Source organism: Fringilla coelebs (genome assembly GCF_963513975.1).
Source record: "Fringilla coelebs genome assembly, chromosome: Z".
Lineage (NCBI taxonomy): Eukaryota > Metazoa > Chordata > Aves > Passeriformes > Fringillidae > Fringilla > Fringilla coelebs.
This window is the reverse complement of record NC_140031.1, coordinates 20167901-20193308: the sequence shown is the minus strand read 5'-3', so window position 1 is coordinate 20193308 and position 25408 is coordinate 20167901. Positions and strand designations below refer to the sequence as shown.

At 35.5% G+C, this 25408-nt stretch overlaps 1 protein-coding gene across 4 annotated transcripts in view; it reads right to left on the bottom strand.

The window, feature by feature from the left end:
* IPO11 (importin 11) overlaps nucleotides 1-25408 on the bottom strand; it is a 76525-nt gene that overhangs the window by 21997 nt on the left and 29120 nt on the right. For all 4 annotated transcript variants that reach the window (XM_084224565.1, XM_084224562.1, XM_084224563.1 and 1 more), the window contains 12 exons: nucleotides 23739-23865; nucleotides 21935-21968; nucleotides 21713-21753; nucleotides 20572-20688; nucleotides 19062-19175; nucleotides 17699-17814; nucleotides 16196-16272; nucleotides 11306-11385; nucleotides 10652-10732; nucleotides 8215-8310; nucleotides 6589-6702; nucleotides 5709-5830 (listed from right to left, as the gene is read on the bottom strand). In XM_084224565.1, the coding sequence (XP_084080691.1) occupies nucleotides 5709-5830; nucleotides 6589-6702; nucleotides 8215-8310; nucleotides 10652-10732; nucleotides 11306-11385; nucleotides 16196-16272; nucleotides 17699-17814; nucleotides 19062-19175; nucleotides 20572-20688; nucleotides 21713-21753; nucleotides 21935-21968; nucleotides 23739-23865 (1119 nt within the window). The remainder of the gene's footprint in view (nucleotides 1-5708; nucleotides 5831-6588; nucleotides 6703-8214; nucleotides 8311-10651; nucleotides 10733-11305; nucleotides 11386-16195; nucleotides 16273-17698; nucleotides 17815-19061; nucleotides 19176-20571; nucleotides 20689-21712; nucleotides 21754-21934; nucleotides 21969-23738; nucleotides 23866-25408) is intronic.

The window sequence follows — 25408 nt, the reverse complement described above, 5'->3', positions numbered from 1 at the left end:
AATTTAGGAGACAGGACGCACATACGCTAGGCATTAACAACTGATAGCTCCACATTTTCAAAAGAGAAAACTTCAACAGTTCCTAACAACTACTCCAGAGAATACCCACACAACAAATACAAAAGCTATTTCTTAAAAATACAGGCTTTCTTTATACTTGGGCGTTTTTTTGATAAAACAAAACATCAGGTTTTGATAAACACTCACTTTCTCATTAAATTGTCTGAATATGAAACATTTTTCAAGTCAGTACTTAGTTGCAGAAAGTCTTGTAGTGACATGGGTTGTGGTGTATATCATTTGTGGTATCTTATCATAATAGTCTGGCACTGTTAAAGAAAGTCACTGAAAAATCTCAGCTACTCTCTGTCAGTCTCAAATTTCACAGAGTATATAGCACAGAGAGATAAGCAGATATACCAAAACAGCTCAAACAAACACAGGTGCAAAAATCTATGTTTTGGGTTTGGGATTATTTTTTTTTACTTTTGTTACAATCTTGTGATATTTACACAGTTTTAGTAATACGCTATATTTCAGTCACTACTTATTCAGTATCTAATTTGCAAACATGTAAACCATACTTTGCAAAGAGTTTGAAGGAAGCTAGTTAGTCCGTTATCTTTTGCTTTTATATAATTTAAATCGTAATTAAAATAGTTTTAGGAAGGACTTCTGAAATATTTTATACAGACCATAAACAAAACCAAGATATCAGCAGCAACCAAACCCTTATGACCGTAGTTAATTTTTTTCCAGCAGTTTAGCTGCAATTATTTCTTGCTGACATCATTTCTTGCTATCACTTGGTATATTTTTCCTTGAGATCAAGGCTTAAGGGTGTTAGGGGAAAAGATTATATGCTCCTGACCAGTCCACACTAGCTATCAAAGGTGGGAGAAGAATTGATGGAGACTGTGAACACGGAAAGTTTAATGAGTGCATCCTTTTGCCAATGGCATAATGTGACGTGCAATTAAAGAAGTTGGCAGTGCTCTGTGTAACCTTCTGAATTATGCAGACTCTGATACTCAGACTAAGACCAAAGCCACATTTTTCACTCTTATCATTACAATTGCACTATTACCTGTCAGGCAAGCTAAATAAATCCATGGCCAAACACTGATGACAACTGCAAAATCATAATTTAAAGAGCTCCTTTAAATGCTAATAGTCTATTAGAGGTGTGGGTGAGCAGTCCTTTAACTTAGAGGGATTAAAAAAATGGAGGGGAAGATAAAATAGCTTCAGAGTATCATTCCTATAAAGAAAGGAGGATGTACAAGTAATTATGTAAGAAATTCTGACTTTATAAATGAGGACAACTATCCTGAGGAGAGCATGACATTTTATTAGACACTTTCTTGCCATTTAACTAACATTACATATAGACAACTTTTTAGAGGAAAATTAAAATTTCTAACTAAGTAATTTTAACAAATAACAGAGGCAAAACTCTATAATAATCTAATGAAGATTTATAATTGCATACTGTAAGTGCTTACACTCACAAAATGCCAATTATCTAACTGGCAGAACTCATGCTGGCTGACATATCAGACTTGATACACAGTGAGAAAAAGCAGACATTCATTTACATAATGACTAGAAACCTGGGGAACCTCTTAACCCCTTCCCCACAATACATAACTATACTTAACTCAAACGGATAAAATGAAATCTACTCATGTACCAGAAACGAAAATGAAGAAAGATAAATTAAAATACTTCATATTTTAAGCTCAGTAAAGTCTCCTCTACTTCAGAATGGTACCACTCTACAGGTAGTTCCACCAAAAATGAGCCTATCCTCAAGAACCACAATTTGTGGCCTGTTTTGGAAAGCACTGACTGAGTAAAAGTAAACATGACAATCTCCTAGTCAAGAGTGACATACAGTGGAAATAACATTCATCTGCAGAAGGGGAGTGCTTAGCTTTCAACACAGTGTCACATGCTACCTGTGGGTACAGTCAGGCACCACCCCAAAGAAGGCTGATCATTGACACTATAATCCTTCAAAAATCTGTTTCCATTTTCTTATTAGAGAATAAATATTCCTATCACTCTTTAGCATCTTACAGTGTTGTGTTCCACTAAAATACACACAACTGTAGGAATAAAACAAAAAATCTACTTTGCTAAATAAATCATTAAAAGCTTTCAATATCCCCAAAGAAGGACATTCCAAAACACTATAATACTGACATTATACTGCAGTAAGCAAGCTAATTATTTCCAGATAGATAGACAGACAGATAGATATGGGTAGGAGAAGGGGCCATACTACTATTTTAGCCACTTTGGCATCAGGAACTACAAAGGATGCTGAAGTGCTCAAAATGCAGAACCCTAGATAGTGGTGGAGGCCCACACATTTTCCCTAACAAATAAGAGGTAGAATGCTGCTAGTGACCATATTCACTAGGCACTACTTTAGGGACCAAGGGCACATCTGATAAAACTCAACTCAGCCCTGAAGAGTACTCTTGCAGCTATGCATTCACAAACAAGCCATTAAGGTTGTAGACAAGCACAAATATGACTGAATACAACAGTAGGAACATCATGACATGTGTGAATTTACTTATCCAGGTTGCTGTCACACCTCATGTCTCACACTCTAGCGTAAATACAGCTTTCCTCCAAAAAACTTAGTCCTTGCGTATTTTTCAAAAAGCCATTCCTGTTAGTGCTACTGTGTGTCTATTCACACTTGCCTCATGTACTTAACATGGAGACACTCACTCCACAAGTGCATCCTTACAGCCTGACTGTTACTGGTCCCCACTGTTATATACAACAGTTTAAAGACAGAAGTCTTCAACCTATTTTATGAAATAGTAAGATTTTTTAATAAATTAATGAAAATGCACATGGATGGATGAGTGACAAACAGGCAGTAAGAATATAAAATACAGAAAATATTGCCAATGCATGTACCAAATACCAAAATATTGCCAATGCATGTACCAAAAAACATGCTAACACTAACTGACCACATTTGGATAGCAAAAGCAATTATATAGCATTTAATTTGGGCAAACCCCTAAGTAATACCAGGAAATTACTGTTCCGTGAAAAGGCGCTGCAACACACTAATTAGGAAAATAGCAGTTATTGTTCTTTTTTTAATACAAATTTCTAACCACTAACACAATGTGCAGCTGTGGGAAGATAAACAGGATGCTAGATGAAGGACATGCACACATGATTAAAATGCAGGACTACTGTTGATACCAAAAGCATGCCATTACATTTATCTCTGGATGGTACTGCCTAGATAAGAAAATTAATGTGGTTGACAATTTATCACTTCCTAACCTGCTTAGTCAAACTAGTCACCCCAAGAGCCGCTGTTAACAGCTGCTCTGCAGTGAATCCTGTCTTATCTGCTCTAAAATCCTTCACTCATGACACTGTCAAAGGTGCTGTACTTGAAACAGAAAATGATTTGTGTCAAACTGATTTTAAATTAATAATGATAGAACCTACCTTTTACCTTCCCCTAAAATGCAGAAAGTCCAGAGTTCCACATATTTGTAATAGAGAAACAATTAAAATCGATGAAGCAATACTATAGAGTTTACACGGAGAATAAAAATGGTCACTGTTTAAAACTTTCCCCAACATTTTATCCATGAAATAACTCTGAGGGAAGGAGGAGAACACATGTTATCTTCATTTTCCCCCCACTATTTTTGTCTACTACCTCTCTTTCTTCTCTAAAATAAACTTATCAGTGCTTCAGCTATAGATTAGAGAAAGCAACTGGCAAAAGGAAAAAAATTCTCACAAAGTGTTCGACACAGCACAGATGCCTATTTTCCTTTCAGCAGAACTTTGAAACTCTGAGCTTGGTAACAATCTGGCACCAATCCTGACCACCACAGAGCAGCAAGCTGTGGGAAGAATCTCACTCTCACCTTGGCCTTCCCAAGACAGCCCATCAGCCATCAGCAGAAGGCACAATTCTGTTCTGCCTCTGCAGTTGAGAAATCCTGAACTTACCTTGTATATCCAAAGTAAAACCTAATCAGGAAGCTGGTTAGTGAGGCACTCCAACAGGAAAAATTACTATAGCTTTTCTTGAAAACATTAATCCAAGCATTTTGTTTAAATGCTGTATATAATTTAAAACATTTTTTTTCTTCAACTGTGCATATGGACTTGCACAAGAAGCCTGCAGATACAGGATGCAGCAAGTATGTGTAGTATAATCCCTGAGATACAGCAAAACCAGAGTGACTCACATTGTTCTTGTAAAAGAAACAATCAGTTGACAGAAACCATTTCACACACACTGTCTGAAGCTAAGTTTGGCAGTCTATCAATTGTGTAAGTGAAATTTTCATACCCTTGACAAATACATCCACTAAAGAGAGACTTTTTATTTGCGAAGTAGCTTTCTTAAATGATATGGGAAACTGAAAAATAAAGCTGTCATTTGCGGAAGGTCTTATTAAGTTAAGGACTGCCAGAAATAATTGGCTTTTACAGCAGGAAATCTGGAGCAGCTGAACATAGTTCAAAATAACATGGTTATCTAAAGGAATTTATTTTTTTCCTTCCTCTCTTTAACAGAAACTTCACAGGAAGACAGATGTAGTTCAGCACGTTAAATTTTAGCTAACACCTCCTTAAAAAGATTTCAAATATACTTATAAATAACATAATGCTGTTACATTTACAAAACCTCTCAAAGCAGCGGCTTGGTTCACCTTTAGCTAGACAGTCATCCTGACTATCCATCTGAACAAAAAAAAGGAGGAAAATTTCTGTACATATAAAAAGCAATGAAGCCTGTAAATTACACATAAGTGTTCCCTGATTTTTTTATTAGATAGTGACTACATAGACGGCTTTGACATATTACATATTCTACAGATACTAACATAGCTTTTAAGATTTGGGAGCAACATCTAAATTCTCAACAGACAATAGAACAGACAAGACTGTTCAGGAAACCCAGCAGACTAAATGTAGACTCATGCAGTCTTGTCTTCCAGAATGTCAAACAGATAAAAATAATCTAAAGGTAACTATGGACTGAAGTCTCACCTAAACGTGTTATACATGACTCCTCGTATTGACAACTTAGAAGTCAGCATATTCAGCATTTTCATTTGAAACTTTCATTTTTTTCTGTATATCCAGCAACGATGATAGCTACTGAAAGGATAATAGTAAGACCTCCTTGCTATAAAACCTATAGTGCAAAAAACTTTTCATGGAAACAACAGTCTTCCATAGCAACTCTTTCTTATATTCAATGTCATAAAGGAGAAAACCAGAATGACAGTTCAGATCACCTATAACAAGGAAAAAAACTGAACACTGTTCCCTGGAAGGGACACCAAAATAGTAACATGCCAACTAAAGCAACTACTTAATCACAGATGAGAGAAGCAGATAGTTCTAAGTTAATATGAGAACCAACAATAAAATCTGCAGTGCTGGTTCCTTGCTTTAACTAAATGACATTCCTATGAAATGGAAGAAAGGTTACTGCGATGCTTATGAAGCCAATTAACTTAATATAATGTAGCATGGAAGTTCTATCTTTTTAAAATTTCTCTTGGGGGAGAAAAACAAGCATATAAAACTATTTGTATTAGAATATTGAGCTGCAGAATTGTGAAATACTTTAAAAACAATTCCAAGGGCCTTTGAAGCATTCTTATTTAAGATACTGTACATTTGCTTACCTATTCAATGATGGCAGAAGAGAAAGCAATGCCAAAGCAGAAAGTTTTCTTCTTTCTGGCTGAGTGATGTTATCCATCCGATCAACCCACATTTCAATCATGTTACCAAGAATTTGGTCCAACTGCATTGGGGAACACAATGTTCTTTTTCAGTTATAAGTACATCAGTGTGTTTAGAAAATAACTTATTTTAATTTTTCTAGCAAATAAATACATTATTTAGTCTTGGAAAGACACTACACAGCTGTATCCCTGACAGCAAATTATTCCATTTCTCCATAACAGTCTCATAGAAACAAAGCACATGACTGACTCTGCTTTATCTACACTGTGACAAATTAAAAAAAAAAGACTTGTCATTATCTGTTTGAAAATTGTATTATACCCCAGAAAAGCAAATTTCACTGAAAGACATAATAGAACACTTGCAGCAGAAGACCCCTAAATAACTTCACCAGTGAAACTGAAGCACAATGAATTTGATACTCCAGAAACGCAGAGGAAAATCATTAGACTATTCTCCATGCTGCAAGATCCATCAAGATGGCACAAGGAAAGAAATTCTCACCCTACAGTTTTGTGTGACCTAAGGGCTAATTGTGGGATGCAGAGGGAAAAGAATTTAGGGACTCTATAAAAATTTTAATGGGATGTTCTAAGTAATTATGGGAACCCATAAAAGTTGTTACATGCTTTCAGGTTAAGGAGAGAAGGAGGGAGAAGAGCCCCTTTTCAAGATTAACTGGGCAGGAACAAGCATGGATAATAGAGGGAAAACTTTATTCAGGTCAAAAGAAAGCAAGACTTCCCTATGTAATACAGCTGAAATACCAAAAGACACAAAAAATCCAAGAGGACAAAAAACGACAATAAACCTTACCTCCTGGCCCAATTCACATGCCATCTGGCTCAAAAGTAATGAAAAAAATCTTGCATTTTGTAGTAGAACTCTACCCATGATCCCCAGATAAGTAGACATCACCACTGGGTACCTCTGAAATGAAAATAAACCAAAACAGAAGGTGCTTAGTGTAAGTAAAAGAAAAATATTTGGTGCACACAGCACAGTACCTGGAAAATACTTGTATGCATCCGTTATGTCTTTCACTAAATTTTAAATTGTAAATTGCAATTTAAGAGCCTCTAGGAGCAGAAGACTGAGGGAGCAGCCTTTACCAGAGTTCTCAGTTCTTACAATATGAAAACTATGTCAATTTCATCCAAACAGCGAAGACAACTTGCAAGGTGATTTTACTTTAAATTTTAAAACCTGTATCTTAAGGAACTAACAGTTTATTGTACTGTTAAAATATTACTTTTGAAGTTGATTATGGCTCCAAGTTACTGCTTACAATTTCAGTAAAATTAAGAACACTTAGTATTTCTGAAGTTGTTACTTTTTTCAGACAGAAGCTACAATACATTTGCTAAGAACTAATCTGCAGGTGTCCCAAAATTAACAGGATAGAGTAATAAGTTCACTAATTTATTATCTTTGGTTATTACTTTTAAAAGAAGCTATGGATTTTTTAATATTAAATTCAGCATATAACAATAAAACTGTATTTTGTAAAATAGCCTACTTGAAAAACAAAATGCCAACATTTACCTGAAAATTCTAACCCAGAGTAATACATTCTGAATAGGGTATAATGAATTTATTAGTCTTAAATCAGAAGACATTTTAAAAATCCACTCTATCTTTGTGCTTTGAACAGCAGAAAGTACTTTTCTATATAGTGTTACTTGGCTTAAACTTGGAAATCTTATTCAACTCAGAAACTGGAACTACTTATTGATATTTGAAAGTCTTCAACTGAGAAAAAAAGCAAAGGTTTTGGTCAAAGAAGTCCAAAAGCTTGAAGAATTCCACCCACTGATTTCTGCTATAAAACTGAAAGGTTCAACATAGTTAAAGCATATTTGATTCTACTCATTTTCATCCAACATATAAGTTTATTGAATACAAAGAGAGAAAATGAAGAAGTTATGACATGTAAGCCAGCAAAATCTTAAAGACTCTCATACAAATCATTCTCACACCCTTCAGCTCTTCATATTAAATATGCCAATTAGGAAAAGAAGGTCAAGTTGATCTTCTCCTGCTTCAGTTTGTTTTTCTCTCATCCAGGTACAATTAAAAAGGAACAGTATGTGTATTAAAAAAAAAACAAAACAATAAAAAACTCCATCACCGATTAAGGGTTACACTAGGCCTAATGTTAAAGCTCTTAAAAATGTTAATAGTGAAGGAACGGTGGAACAGCAGAATTAAATTTGTGTTATTTTATTCAAACAAACACTACACAACAAATTAAGTGCTGGCCAGGTTGTTTTTTCTTGTGTAACTGTGTTACCTTTAAAGATTTTTAAGCCTGATGTGAAAAATCTATTAGATGCCCTTACATCAAGAGAAAATACAATACCAAGATGAAAAAACTGCAGATAATGAAAGGTACTTTCATTTTCCAAAGGTAAAGTAGAGAGTAGTTAAAGAAACTCTTACCTCCCCATCTATAATCCCCCTGAATACTGACGGCAGAAGGGGTTGAAACATTTGAGGACCCAACACAGGGTTGACTTTTAGGACATTTTCTACAACCTTAAGAATAAAAACAAATTAGACCATTAGCAAAGTACATTCCTACATCTTAACCAAAGCTTTAAACCCATGTGTACTGGTTTACACATATACACATATACCAGGATGCTTACCATTAAATACCAGCAAATCCCAGACTGCTGAAACTATATTCTAGTAAAACATTCTGCAAACATGGTTTGTATAAATGCACCTGGTGAAAGCTGACAGGCCAATGAAACCCACCTAGCCAAGCACCTCACAAGCCTCCCCATGTTGCAGGCAAAGTTGATGAGGTGGTTTGGAAATAGGGACCTTGTTATGGTTCCAGGAAAAGCAGTAGATTGAGGTGGTTGGCAGGGTGAAGTACCAGCAGTTCAGGGTATATTTCCATAGCTTTGTCATGTCATTTTTGAGAAAACACTGATTAGAACCCACCAGCTGTTTGCAGGTGTGCTCTCAGAGGTGCTATTCTGGGTACCTTGCTTTGGTTCCCAATGTTTAAACTCTTTACCCTTTGTTTTTCAGCTCCTTTTTTTCCCCCCATGCGCTGTTCCCTGAAGTAACTTGTTTTCCTGTCTTCTTCCATTTTTCTTGTGCCCAGATGTTTGTGCTCTACCCTCATACCAAGAGAGATGGGAAGAGGCTGTGAGAATAATGGGCTCCTCACTCCTTCTTCCATATAAAGAACACAATGCCACATACATGAACACACTGACGTGTTTATAAAGCACATAAAGGTATCATAAATGTACCACATCTAAACACTCAGTCTCCATTTACTTCCACCTCAGAGGAATTTCAACAAGGACCAAGTCTTCTGTGCTCTTGACCAAACTCTCCTAAATATTTTTTTCTCCATTTTGAACCTTGTTCCCAATAGTTTCATTTAATACTCTATTTTTTGCCCTGAGAAAAGTGTTAAGCAGTTGACCTTTCTCAATGCCTCTCAATTTTGTAGACTTTTATTATGCAGATGTATAAAAGAGGCTTATTATGTTTGCCTTTACAGAGGTAAACATAACTTTTCCCCCACTCATCTTTCTGGGTACTGGAAGTTTTGGCCATCTCCTTTAGTCCTTGCACAGTCTTTTTAAAACTTTTCTTGTCTTTGTCAAGATAATTAGAAAATCAAGTCACATCAAGCCTCAGCAATCTTGCAACAAATTGTCTTATCAGTCCAAATTAGTATTTTTCAACCTTATTAATTTAATTACTGCTCTAATGTCTATTTACAATCCAGCTAAAGCTGTTTGTATGAAGCTATTTCAGAGAACACCCCCGGGTGCTTCTGTTCCCAATGCTTATCTATATTTTGGGTTTTTTTGTTTAACAAGTCAGCATAGTAAACCCTGACAAAACTTTTGCTTTTTCTAAAAATATTTACAAGGATGATAGCTCAGTTATCCCTCTGGAATCAAGAGGGAATTACTAGGAAAGTGTTCAAGTATACTAGACAAATCTTGCAGCAAGGCCACACTGGGACTCAAGTGAATAAATAATTCTGTACTAGCAGTATAATTCCATTTTAGAAATCTGATTAAAAGCTGCTGCATAAAACATCTGCTCAACTACAGATTTTAAATAATATCACTGAATAGACTGGAATTGACATTTTAAATTTCAGAACTAGAGGTGTTAAGCCCCTCACAGAAGTAACTACAAACAGGGGAGACTATGAACTTGGACAGTTGTTTCCTGTCCTGGATTCTGGAACCAGCTGTGCAATCCACCAAAGAGACAGCTGGGATCAAATTTATATCCCCCACATTTACAATTAATTTAAATCAAGTCCAAGTTTTCATAAACAACGCAGAGCCCATGTTAGTGCAACCTCTGGAAATGTTAGTAGTAGTATACTACAGCTACTACTCAGTTATCTTTCAATGTATATTCCAAATTTATTTCCTGAAATTCTTAAAAAGACACATTCAAATTATTATAAATAATTCAAAAGCTTATGAGTTCCACAACACCATTTTAAGGCTGTGTGAAAATAAAAATTTCTGGCGCTTTGAAAAACATTTAGCAACTTTAAGCTATTATGGCCATTACAACAGCAACTTATGCCAAAGGCAAACAAAGACTGCTTGAACTCTGCATCTGGTACAAATGGAAGTATGGTACACAAAGGATTTCATAGAGACCACATACATACAACAAAGATAGGAGAAGTTTGCTCTATACTGACTGGGTTTGCTCTATACTCATTACAAATAAGCAGTTAAACCACCACTGATGGTTTAACTCCTATGTTAAATTCTGCTAAATATATTGGTTTCTTCTACATGCTCTAAATTTTACTTGAAAACATTACATGTACAGAGCTGAACCTCTGGATATTATTTTCATTATACTCCACCTTTAAAACTTGAACTTGACCTTCAATAGTTATGTCCTTCAAAAGTTCACAAAATGACCGACATAAGTCAGCAGCATACATCTGAAATAAAATGAAAAAGATTATGCAATGCATTTTATATAATGGTATATATTTAAAAACTCAATTCTTTAGGGTTTTCATATGCCTAAAGACCCAGTTTCTCTTCAAAGATCAGCTGTAATGTTCATCATTCTAAACTAATTAAAATCTAATCTAAGCATTTTGTTGCATTTTTAATGTTGCAGGACATTTAAACAATCAATCTCAAAGAATTTTCTAATGAAGAAGGTGTGATGACAAGGCATATCTTGTTCAACTCCTGCTAGATGTATATTCACAATTTTAATCTGGTAGGATAATAAGAGTAACTTTTATTACCCAACATAGAACCATTCAGATATCAAACTACTAAGTCAATCTGCCAAGCATTAATTCTAAACAATAATATTTCTCAAATCTGAGCGTCCACCATGCACCAAAAAGAGCTAACATTAGAACAGTATGTTTGTATACACATATATGAATAAGAGAATAAATGTTTGTGCGTATGGTATGCTCCAAGACAAGAGAAAAAACAGTTTGCCAGTAAGGAACTGAGGCGGCAATATGGATCTTTATATAATGGTAACATACCTGCAAAAATTCAGATGATGATAAGAAAATATAAGCATTGATGATCTTAAAGCAATTTTTGAGATTTTCTGAACTTAGCTCTGGAAAAAACAGAAATCACAATTCAGAACCTGATCACCAAACTGAAGTACAACCAAGATGATTTCCTTCTAAAAGTCTTTTCCTCTTGCAGCTTGCAGTGCCAGATGCCAACAAATAGAAAAAAGATCTTAGATCCAGTGCCAATCAGGCTCTCTCTCTCTCTGCAGAGACAATTACAGATGCGGGATGAGAGCTCTCATGTTCAAATGGAAGCACAAGAAATCCTATGACCTCAAAAGGCAATGCTAACTAAAAACGACAAACAAACAAACAAAAGTCAGGTTTTGGATGTAATACTGGGTTAAGAAGATACTAAAGACAGAATAAATGAAACGTACTTCAGAGACTTGCAATTACAGATAAGTGGTCTCTCTCACATGTAGTCAGTAAATGCTGAACAAAAAGAATGAAATAAAGATTGCAGTTCTGCTCTGCTGACCCAGATTCCATATCAAACGACATTGAGCTGACACACACTGAGCTGTAGGGCATAGCTTGAGTATTTCAGTAAAGAAATCATACCCGCCTAAGAGATAGATACACACAGAGGAAGATACACAGCAGGAGCTTGAAGAGAGAAAAAAAAGATATATCCTCAGGCACTACCTGTCAGACTGTTTAAGGAAAAAAAAAAATAATCACTCTGGAACATGTATAAGCAGAACTTACAGCGAAATGAAAAGTTTCAAAGTTTCACATGGATGCTGATACTGGCGCAGAACAAAAGACCAAAAAACCCCAAAGGGATAAATTTCTTTAAAATCAGTTTGGGAGACAAAATATTCTTGGTAAAAGAATTGGACCTCAGTTTCATCACCTTTAATATATCTAAGAAAACCATCATGGATAACATGAATTTTAAATAAAGTTCCTTTACCAGATGGAACAAGCATCTGGCTAAGACTTCATGCGTCTCCCATGGCTTAGATGAAAGCATTCATATGAAAGTGTGGCTTACACCTAGTGATATTTATATATAAAAAACTTCTACCAAAAACAGTTATCACCATGACTATGGCTGATTTCCCATTGTAACATCTGTATGGTTCTGGGGAGGTTCAGCAGATTTTCTTTTTTACACCACCCACTAGGTAGAACATTAATGTTCTTCCATTTGATATGGCCTTAAGACAGCTTTGCACTCATGCATACGTTCATATGTCAGTACTCAGGTCATATCTTGTAATCATTTTTGTCCCTTGACTTGAAAAGAGATAACCTATCAATCCAATATGCTCATCAAAAGATTCCACGATATCTGTGAGTTTAGTTTCAGTAGCATATTACTAGAGTTACCCAGTGAGTTTTACTTAGAGATCTGCATTTGTGTTTTTCTCTTATGAGAGAAAAACTGGGTAGAATAATATTTAAAGTTTCAGACACTGAAGCAAGTAGATAAATTCTAAATAAATAGTCATATAAACATGAAGTACTACTAAGTTTTCCATAACTTCCCATTCTGTGATAACCAATAAAAGGTAATAAGATGTGTGTAGCAAAAATTGTACTTCAGGTCAAAATGAAAACAGGTATGACATGCAATGGAAATGACAGAACCTCCATCACCCAAATGCAGCTCAATGTTTAGCAAAATTTTGAAAGATCTCACGTAGAACCAACTACATTTAGAAGCTAATTATACATCATGTTCTCTTGCCAGGATTTCCTGAATCAAACATTTTTCTGAATTCATTAATGTGCTCCTTTGAGTTTTGTTTGGCTCAGAGGAGTTAGACCAGTTCCAGTAACCTGGTTTTTGCCAGCACCTTTATAAATACAGCACATGCACATTAAACTTGATGCTTCTCAGAACAGGTATGTCTAGATTGTGACCATATTCCCAACCTAAAATTGTATCAGATTCAACTGCCATTTTAAGCAGCTTCAGTGCAGAAACACTTCCACCCCAGACAATTAATGTATTTCTCCCTTCCACATTATTCAATACATTGCAAGAGATGTATTAAAGAGACTGTGCAATCCCTCTGCAGGGCAATTACATTTCAACAGAGTTTAAACAGTAGCAGCAGCGCTGAACTGAAAACCAAGTATGACAATTATGCTGTGAATAATTATTGTACATCAGTGACAGCACCATAATCTTTGAAGGACGGTCACTTATGCAAGTGAAATCAAGCCTTCATATCAAATGCAACATTCTGCTCCTGGAGGCGAATCTAATTGACTTGTATAACTCCTCTGACACCCACTTCCAACAACAGTAGTACCCTCAAATGGGTGCAAAAAGATACTTTCATAACGACAATTACATCTGGAACTGAACAACTACATATTTGCAGATTAGTTAAAAAAAGAAAATCAAAACATATATATAAATATCTTTTCCCTTCAAGTTAAAAAATCTCACATATGAATTCTTCTTTCCCAGCCCTCCAGCTCTTCTACTTCATCCATGTTCACCTCTGACATATTTTCTGAATGACTTACATGCTTATATAGAAGCTAAACACACCAGCAAAATTGTTACATTACCTGTGTATTACAGTAATTACCTTCAGTAAAAATAAAATCAGAAAACAAATGTCAGGAGGCTAATACTCCTTATATGGTACTTTCAAGAACTAATTTTCTGGAGCACCTTGTTGCTAGTTCTCCAAACTACTCTACAAGACATAGTTACCCATTCAGAATTTCCCTTCACCTCATCTGTCCTTTGACTTTTACTTTGATGACTTCAGACTGAATTGAAAACCAGTCTTGAAGAGATTATCTTTTTTTTGCTTTATCTCAGACACTTAAGGCACACAAGACTTTGCAATTTTGACTTCTCACCTTGTTCTGACAGCTACATCACCACACTAAGAAGGACAGAAGAGTGACTTTAAGTGTTGGAAGTTTCAGCTAAATACTGCTACTGATGTACTAGAAAAACTCTGCTACAGGTTTAAAAGACTGAACAGTTATTTAACTATTGTTGATCACCAGTGATCAATGTTTTCTTTTGCAAGATGCTGCACGTTAAACTGTACGGTTGCACTTGATTTAAGTGAAGAAGCTCTTTTTCAAGTGTCCTAAATGAAGTAGCTCCCTGATGGGTAGCAGATGGCAGCATTGTACTAGTTTTCTAACTACCATGTTTTAAAATAAGGTTAGCACTAATCCAAAATTCCATCTCTATTTAAGCATCATAACACCATGGCTCTGTCATGTGGAGGCTGTCTAGTCAGATTCTCCTGATGCAAACAGATTGAATTTGTAGGCAAGGAGCATATCAGAATGGTTTCCACTACCTGGAAAAATGTGCAGCATTTTGTAGCAATAAAAATTTTTGACGAACGTGAAATTCAAAAACAGTTTTTCAGAAAAATGCTCAGGAAGTGAAGTAGTACAGAAGCCTATAGGGTGATTACACATTATCTACTGTGTTTCACTCCCAACCCCGATTAAAAAAAAAAGTATGACATAAGCATGTTTGAAGGCTTGTAATAAGGAAACCCTACCCAGCTTAACTGTACTACTTACTCTACCAGCATCATTCAGCTTTCATTTTTCAGAATAAATAATTTCTCTTGAGACTGTATTTTTTTTTCCAAAGGAGAGCATCACTGTTCTCCAGGATCCATTCATAAAAAAAGGAAATCATTACAAGTGGAGAATATTCCAGAGTTTCCACCTTTCCTAAGAGTATGCCAGCGTTTCCATTTCTACTCATCTCTACTCTGAAAAGTATCACATGAGGACTGGGGGGAAAATATCAGTAGTAAACAAATAAGCCACAAATACTGAGTACGTCTGCATTTAAGTCAAGCGGATTAGCAGCGTGAAAACCATGAAAATCACAGCCATTCATGCAGTGCAGGCTTCCTGCAGCAGACACCACCTCGGATTGACACAGAGCAGGAAGGCGGAAGAGGAGGTTGTAGTTATGGATGATGACAACAGTCATCAGGACTCAGCAGCCAATGAATTTTAGTGGTAGCTGTGGAGTATTCAACCATAAAGCCACTAATACTAAACAGAGCAGTTTTGTCATTAGAGATCTTGTATACAAGGGAAAATAACAGAAGACATCATCCACCTATGTACCATGACAAAACTTTCTACTGACCAGTAGAAATAGAATAAAATATTAAGTCCTGAAAATAATGATCAATTAAAAAGCGAAATTCTGTCATTCTGTGAACACATTTCTCTAAAAAAAGAACCCATTTGGTGTATTAGTGTTGAAACCTCAAAAGCACAGCTAAAGATCTAAACACAAACATACTAACAAAATGAAACCACAAATTTTTTATACTCCCTTTAATTATAAGGCAAAAGTACTTGAAATATCAGTATTTCCTACGCATTGAATCCTATTTCTCATTACTAAGTTTATATTTTGCCAACAAACTGCTGTTTTTCATTTCAGTGCTTGACCCAAATGTTTATAGACATATTTAGGTAGTTTGAAAACATCCTACATTGTTATTAACTGGAAAAGTGAACAGCTAATAACTTTATTCTGGTTGTAAACAGAACAGGCAAGTATTCCATATAATCAATATCAATAACACTTGGCACATTTGGTGCTCAATTTCAGAAACTTCTTAAAATAACCTCTGAAATTATAAACTTTCTCTGAAATTTGTCTATCTTTCATGTACACCAGCTCCACTTGATTAAAAAAAGAATGGTAAGTAGATCATAAATATTAAAAAATATGAGAAAGACTATAAAAACCTATTCCTCAATTTTTGTTACAATTCTGCAAGATCCCTTGGTATTTGCAACCACACGAGCACTGCTTAGTGCATAAACAACAAGCAGCAGGAAAATAACCCTAAATTTTATTAGTGAAAGACTTACCAAGAAGGGAAGACATATTCTGAAATATTCTCAGGAGTTCTGGTGTAAGACATGGACTATTCTCCAATGTCACTAACCTAAGAACAGATCAAGCAAAATATTTCAGATGATGTATGAGTAATATTGAGCAATCATTTTGGCAGATGTAAATATTTTAACTTTGAGTATCCATCTATGTTATCAAAAATGTGCAACAATTACCCAGAAGCATACTTCAAGCAGAGCAAATAGCCCTCACAACACACTCATCAGTATAGGCACAGGTCTTGCCAAGGCAAGAAAACAAAGAAAAACACGATACTTTTTATAAAGACAACATAAGCACTGAAATTCAACAGTGAGAATGTCTAAGTAGCCAGCCAGGGACCTTGGAGAAGGTGGGCAGAGAGGGATATTTACAGGGCTAGGACACACATGTGTTCTAAACCTCAAAGGAGAAGCTGTGATGGACCAGCTCACATGTTTACATTTTTTTTAAGTCCAAAATGAAGCATTATCTTACATTGTTTATAACAATTTAAAATTACTGAGATTTGAAAACAGTAGTTATAAATTAGGCTTGCATTTAAAGCCCCAGCAAGAAATTCTATTTTCTCCTAGATCTTAGGCATGGAATTACTACATTTAAGTAACGTCTGGTTATGTGAAATATCTTATTTGTTTTCCTGCTCTTGGTTCAAGAAGTCCTCAGAGTTCTAACTGTCCCTGCCAGCTCTCCGGATTTCTCTGATGCTCTAAGACATCTTAGAATATCATTCTTCTGCACAGACATCAGAAGAGCAACCTCAGAATCAGTATCATTAAGAAGACATAAAAGTTCTGAAATGATACAGGTAAAAGGACCCAATTCTGTATTTTGAGACACTCTTGCACTTTTACTTGCTGCGACCAGCATTATAAACCTCAGTTTTGCTGCGTATATAGAACAGAACATTTGTAAGTTAAATATTTGTAACTGAAATGCTTATTTGTAATTTAGAGCAAAGGAATCGCTCACTATTTCAAGACAAATTCTTCAGAATTTGGTCCCCTCTTATATTCCCCCCTCTTACAGCATCAGCTGCACCAGAAACAAATGAATCAACTGAGCACAGTGTCACTCCAGTCACCAAACAGTCTGAGATACAGAAAGTAACTTCTACATTTTATCCTTGTAATTATGACATCTCTTCCTGCAACCAGCTCTGATCCACTAGCTCACTGTTCTCCCCAAGTCAAGCACACCAAACTGTTAAATTAGCACACACATTATAGTGAATCTAGACTTTTTGTCCTGCAACAGAATGGTATCTTCAGTATCAACTGCCTGAAAAATGAATAACAGACAAAACACAACTAAAAAGAGCTGAGTATATAAATTTCCTAACTTCCTGTCTTCTGAGAAAAGGTATGGTATAGGTGATGTCAAAGTAAGGTAACAAGAACATATCAAATTTAATTTTCAAAGCTTATTACAACATTTTTTTTCTTCTGGGGATACAAAAATAAAGAAAGCATTCTTACCACAGCTCTAAACCATCTTCCAGAAGATAGACATGTGGAGGCTGAGAAACATCTGTACTTAGTTGGATAACTGGAAGTAGAAAAGGGTAGAGATTTTTGCTGTCTGCTCCCAGTCCCTACAAAATAAATAAGAAATGTAAAATATGTCAACAGCCTTAAATAAAGCATTTCAAAATAGCATGGAAAATATCTACACTGCTGTTACATTCACATGTAAACATGCATTCAAGAAATCAAAGGTTGAACTTGCTTTAATTTCATACAACAATAAATTAGTCCAATATTCCTAAGCTTTCTCTCAATATGTCTTGAGAACATTATTTTTTTTTTTAAACAATCCAGTTACCAATAGCCCGCAAGAAAAAAATGTAAACAAAATACATTCCTAAAAACATTAATTGGTCATTCTCTTTCTTGGAGAGGTCATGAGTTTAACAAATACCTAGTGACTAAAAGCTGAATGTTTTACAGGTCAAGAAAAAAATTACTCTTTGGTTCTTATCATTTACAAAATCATTTGACATATTCTAATATTCAGGAGAAGGGTTTGTTTTCATAGCTACCCCAAGATTCACAGGCTGATGACAGTGATTCCGTTTTAAAATGATCCATGAGACTTGTGAACAATGAAGAGTAAACTGGGAACAACTGCCAATTACTGAACAGCATTACAAAGTATTGCAATATTGCTACTCAAGAGAACTGAGGCTAGTCAAATGCTGAGCTTGCATAATTCCTGTATTTTGATAATGGAAAAGTAAAAATTATTTGATATTTTTAAGTTGCAGCTTCTTTGTGTATTTATCTACTTACTTAAACAAACATGCCTTAAAAAAAAAGATTTTTCTACAAATCTGTTTCATCTTTTTGTGTCTACCTACACCAAGAGATACATATTTTGTAAAAAAATATTCATATTTTAGTCTCCACAGGGGATTAAAGAAGAATTTCCACGATTTGTTTATGGTAAAAATCTATTTCCTCTTCCTTTAAAGTTACGCCACTTTGAAAAGAACCTTTATTTCTCCTTTCATAATAATATTTATTATTTCCCTTTCTCTCCACTGTTAACCTCTGCAATACCATCCTTTTAAGTCATGCATTTCTACAAGTTCAAGACTGCATATTAAGTCTGTTCCTGTACAGACACTGTCATAGGAGCACTTCTCTTGGTCTCTTCTAATCCTACTACATTTTTTTTTGAGATGCAGTAGGGGCTGGAGAAGGTAGTGTGGTATATAGTCTGTATTAAAGAAGTAGCTAATACTACAGATTCTGCAGGCAAAATAACCACGTGCTGTTTTATCATCAAGAAAGAACTGTAGGAAGTACTGACAATGTTTATGTGACTCAGATTCCTTACCTGGACGAGATGGATTAGAGTGGTTAGAATGGCACACCGTAGCATATTGTGCTCCTCACTCTGCTTCCAAAGCAGTGGTAAATACTGAACCAAACATCCCACATATGGTCGTATCTGAAGTTCAGAACACAAACTGGTTTCTTAATATGTGAAACAAGATTAATAACTTATCCCAAGCATAGCTTCTGAAAAATATAGGAGCTGGTTTTGTCACTGTAAAAACACAGTTTGCTTAAATCTTTCTAAACCACTGCATTATTTACTGTGACTGTATTCTTTATGGCTAAAGTAACTTCTGACTGCCGAGTAGTTTGAAACAAACATATTACTTATGGTTATACTTGTGTATGGCAATCAAGCTTATGTAGTAAATAGGACACAAAAAATATATAAAGCTTGATACGCAGAAGGATCTCCATATTAGTACATTCTTAACTTAAACAGGATACCTAAAGAGCATTCTTTAAAACCAGAAACAGTCCCAGTAAAAAAACAAAACAAAACAAAAACCACATACAAACAACTGAATAACCTCTGGAGTCACAAAGCCTTTGAGCAGGAGTTACACTCTGTAACTTTCAGAGATTTGTCGTAGCCTGTATTATTTTCTATTATGGTCTTCAATACTAAAACATTAATCTATTTGTCTTTGAAAGCATTTAATTAGGAATTAACCTAAACATATTCAAGGGTTCTTTCTCAATTTGTCTTTAATGCTGCTTCTCTAAACTGCAAGGAAATCTGCTGTCATGTTGACTTTTTCTACAAGGGACAATTATGAAAGCTTCATCCGGCTCTCAGACAGGATTACTTATAGAAAGACAAGATAAACTCAAAAACATGCATTATCTCTGTCCTTAATACAGTAATACTGAAAAAAAAAAACTAAACCAAACCCACCACAACAAAACCTGAGACAAAAGGAGCCAACTATTCATTGTTTAATTCTGCAAAACCATCTTCAAATTCTTCATGTAAAAGCCGAAGCACATGATTTAACACTAAAGTACTGAGAATTCATAATGTGAATTTGAAAGCTGTCACGCAGTTAAGGACAGTGCTGCAGAGGCAACTCTGACCCATATCAGTATCAACAAGCAAATCCCAAGTCAGCTGCACACTCCCTACGAGTGCAAAGCATTTTTACCCAAAAATGTCTTTTCTAATAGGTAAAATAGATTACAATATTTGTTCAGATATGAGACAATTAGAATAAATCACAAATAAAAGAATAAAGTTGCAAGAAATGCCACAAGATGTAAAAATCCTTCGATACTCTAAAAGCTGATTCAATACAAAAAATACATTACTTACATAACTTAGGGAAAGTAAGTTAACCTTTTACACAAAAGATAAATGAGAACTGAAAAGAGGACCAAGTAACGCCAACAGTGCAGGCAGCTCTGACAACAACTACCAGTCTATTAATTGATGATATTTTCCTTCCACAACAAGTCCTCCTCCATGTTCTTAGGACAAAGCTAAGACTGAAATATATATTAAAAAATACCTGCATATTGACTCTTTCAATCACACAGGACAAAACATGAAGAACATGCATTTTGGTGTCACATTGTGTTACTTCCTGAAGTAGCTGAAAGAGCAATGTAAACATGGACTCCAGGTACTAAAAGAAAAATAAAGAACCACAGATTAGACCATCAAAAATACAACTAGTCACACAAACTGGTAATTTTCCCATGTGCTTAAAACTCTAAGACAGCCATAAACTTTGAAAACACTTACAAAGTGTGCAAAATGTTACTCTTTCACTAGCAAAAAACACATTACGCAATCACTGACTAAGCAAGGTAAAAAAATTCAGATCTACCCCTACATACCAGTTTGAATGTATACCATTTTCATGTTTTGATAAGTGTAAATGTGATTTCACAGGTAAAATAGGCTGTCTCTCCAGAAGGAGGACTTTGTTAGAGTCAAACCAAAAGTACAGTCTTCCAGCTTTTGGGCCAGTAGCTAAAAGTTAAATATTGAACTGAAAAAGACATAGAAAATTCCAGCGTTTACAGTCTGGAGGCACTCTGCATTTTGGTATGTTTGTTCTCAAGAGAGTTGAAATTAACATGGAAGTCAAAATGAAATGAGGAAAAGCATCTGCTAAATCTGAGTGACCAAAATAAAACTTTGGCATACTTATCTCTTTCCACTGTTTACTAACTGACAACAGTAATGACCATGGCAAAGAGCACAACCAGAAAATGGTGCCTTTTTAAGGCACTACTGTAACCACAAGCTGTATTTTAACATTTTTAAGAAGCAGCAGGTTGGAATGTACTGCATGAAACAGGCATGAGGGAGAGCCACAGTGGTGTGGAGATGTATTTGTTAGATACAGCTTTAATATTTTCTTATCATAAAGAAACTTAATATCTGGCAACACCCAGTATATAGAGCACTAAACACACTGCTATGAAGTTGTAATAGCATAATACTAAAACGTATCTACATATTAGCAACCTTAACAGTAGCAGTATGAGTATATATTTGGGTCTGTGAAGACTTAACATACAATATAAACATGCCCACACATCAATTACTAAACAATGCAGTTCAAAATGAAATTGGAAAACATTTTTTCCTGTTTTTCTCTATGTATTTATCTACTCTTCAGAATATATAAATGCTCTTACCGGTAAGAACTGGTCAGTTCTGAACTCGAAGTCATCTACAGGTAAACAGGCATTAAGGAAAAATAATACAGACTGAAGACAGATACCAAGACTCAAATGAGCAAATATTTCACGGACCCCCAAAAAATATAATGTGAAGAAATTGGTAGTAAGTTTAAAATTGATTGTTTTTCAGTAACTCAGAATTAAGAACTAATCAAACAGCTCTGCAAATAAGGATATTTAACTTCAGTGTTGTAGCTGTCTCAATACGGACCTGAAAGAGAAAAGTCAAGAAGCATCATGCATATGTCCATTAAACATTTTGATTATCCACAGAGTGCCTGACAATATCAAATCACTTGATGTTTCGGCAATTGAATCACTCTCTGTGTTCTATCATCCTCTAAAAAAAACGTAGTTACAGCTCATTTTCACTCACTTTCATTTTAGTATCCTTTACATTTTATTTGTCATTGCTTAAGTAGTAGAAATTGAAAAAGCTACTCAGGCAAAACCTTCAAGGACAAGAAGTAATTAAACAAGAAGATATCCATCTAGACTGTGATAAAAACTCTTGCAATAGAGGATCAGTTTTACTTGGAATTATCTCACAGCTTGCTGTCAAGCAAGAAGCACAGAATCAAATAAACTCAAGTTAGATTGTTCTTTCTGTAGATGCTTAGAAATGCCTTTGAAAGTATTAAATAAAAACAGCTGACACAGAAACACACTCTAAAGGTGCTCTGCTAAAGGTGTGTTTAGGAATCACAGAAATTATTGTTATGACTGGCAATTGCTAATTTATATGTATCTACCAAACTAGCAAAGTTTATTTATTGCTTGCTTGGGGCTTTTTTGTGGGCTGGTAGCCCAGTTTGTTAAAAAACAAAAATAAAATAAACAATAGCTAAACCAGCATCTCAACTTCATCTCACCTGCTGGTAAACGGAAGCTGTAGCTTAAAACTACAGATTTGCACTTAACAGTTTAACAACCAATGCCATTTATCATATCCTGTTAGCAGGTAGTTTTAATGCCTTAATAACCACAGAATCACAGAATCATTATGGAAGTAAAAGATCTTTAAAAATATCTAGTCCAACCACCAAACCAGCACCACCATCACTAAACCATCTCACCAACTGCCATAGCCACATGTTATTGAACATTTCCAGGTGTTGCTTGACAACTCTTTCAGTGAAGAAATTTTTCCTTATGTCCAACCTGAACCTCACTTGGTGCAGCTCAAGGCCAGTCCTTCTTGTCCTGTCACTGGCTGCCTGGGAGAAGTCACTGACACAGCACTCAAGGTGTGGCCTCAGCAGTGCCCAGCACAGGGGGACAATCCCTGCCCTGGCCCTGCTGGCCACACCATTGCTGATCCAGGCCAGGATGCCATTGCCCTTCTTGCCCACCTGGGCACAGCCTGGCTCATGTTCAGCTGCTGTCACCAGCACCCCCAGGTCCTTTCCAGCCACTCTGCCCCAGCCTGTGGAGCTGCCTGGGGCTGTTGTGACCCAAGGGCAGGACCCAGCACTGGGCCTTGTTGAACCTCCCACCAGTGGCCTCAGCCATGATCCAGCCTGCCCAGATCCCTCTGCAGAGCCTTCCTGCCCCCCAGCAGATCAATAACCCACGCAGCTTGGTGGGATCTGCAAACTCACTTGATCAATGCTGTATAGTAAAGGCACTAGTCAAAGACTAACTCAGTTCTATCTACATTAGTTTATAAATCAGGGTAAGACATTTCATAAGTTTATTCCTATAAAAACCAGATTGTTGCTCTTGGAATTAATTTTCCCACCAAAGCCATCACTTATTGAACATTTTCAAGACTCATTTAATGTATTTGACATTATTGTTCAGTATCTCCACAATTAAACATCACCACATCTTCCCAATGGTTTACATTTTGCAAGACACAACAGACTTTGAGGCATGATGTCATGAAATTCTCAATCAAGTGTACACAAAGTGAGGTATTTCTGTTTCATCTGGGGTTACAATAAATGTGTAGTCCAGAAAATTAGTTATTTATGCTTACCACTAAGTCACGGTCTTGAAGCAAGTTACGAATTGCTTCATATAGAACAGGTCTCAAGTCTGATTTGAATTTTACAGAAATCCACTTTCCAATCAGCCATATTACTCGTCTGCGTATTGGTTTGTACCTTTAAAAGTAGGAGGAAAAAAATTGCACTTGTTAACTCATTACACTAGTTGTTAAAGAATCCTTTGATGAAAAAGAAATCCAAGAATCATGATGAAAATGTTATTCCCAAAACAATTAAAAGACTTAGTTTTCCAAGATCAACTTCAGTGCAAAAACTGAACTTCCCATTAAAATTCTTCACATGAAGACTCAGAAAAAAACAGCTTAGTCTGAAAAAGATAACTTTCATCCTAAATGACTGATTCTTTAATATCTCTCTAGGGATACAGTTCATTCTGCATGCAGCACACGAATTAAAAAAATAAAAATAAATGTTACACTTATTACTGCAGTCATGCTATCTACTGCTTTCACTATAGTTCCCAGCAATTCCCTTGATATTCTGTTTGTGCTCAAAAATTTTAAGTCAGATACAATTTAAAAATGCAAACTTAAGGACTGCACTACAGCAACTGTCAGAGTAGTTCACTTCATCAGTCTAAAACTATTCTAAGAACAGACATTACCTAATCTTGCACTAGTGCCACGACAAGGGCACAAATCAAATAGCTTTAGAATTGATGGGAAGAACAAACCAGAACAATGATTGAGAAAAGCATTTCACAGAGCTGCTATTTTTCTCCACTGATCAAATAACTCATTTGTACATTTAAGTTACAGATGTATATAGTTAAGAAAGATGAAGCATAGAGAATTTTAACTAGTATACTGTTATCATAAATGTGTTTTTCATTTGAAGAATTACTGCCTTGTAAGCCATCAAAAAGCTATTTAAACTGAAGTTATTGAGGTTTCTCTAAATTTATTAAGTGTGTTTTATTACACGTGCCTACAACTATAAGACTATAAACAAAGAACATCTTCAGAGAACAAAAAAGTTGTGGAAACGGCTTATATAAAGCAATGCATTAGACTGGAACACATATCTAATGAGGAGTAACAGTCCCGTGTTGCTTTATGTTTACTGAGTGGCAGTGACGATTAAATAACGCATGCTGAAGCAGGACTTACACAAAACATTGCCTTATTAATGCACCCTTCGTTTCGCTCAAGAAGCTGTGATGATACAACTTTTTTTACTCTTAGAAGGCCCGTGTCTTATGCCTAATCTTGAAAACATCAGAGTACTTAAAAAACCGAGTGATTTTATTGAGATTTTTATATGTATGTATAACTGTGTGCTGACAGCAAAGATTTTCAGGTCTGGTCGTATCTGTTGTCAATACATATATCGTACCTCTGCACCTCTACATTATTTCTCTCTCTCTCCATGGTAGAGAAAATACAGCATGTTTTTGAGATTTTTTGGGGTAGGTACATGTTAGGGTTTTGTCTGGGTTGAGTTTTTTTGTTTGGGTTTTTCGATGTTTTTTTCTGGGTTTGTTTTTTAATACTGAAGTTTCCCATAGGCACTCATTTTTGAGGTCCTACTTTTTCTACATTCACTGTTTCTGGGAAAAGCTTAGATTATTTTTTTTTAGCTTCTTTTCAGAAGATTAGCTTTTACAAAAAGAGCACACATGACTGAGCAAAGGTCACCA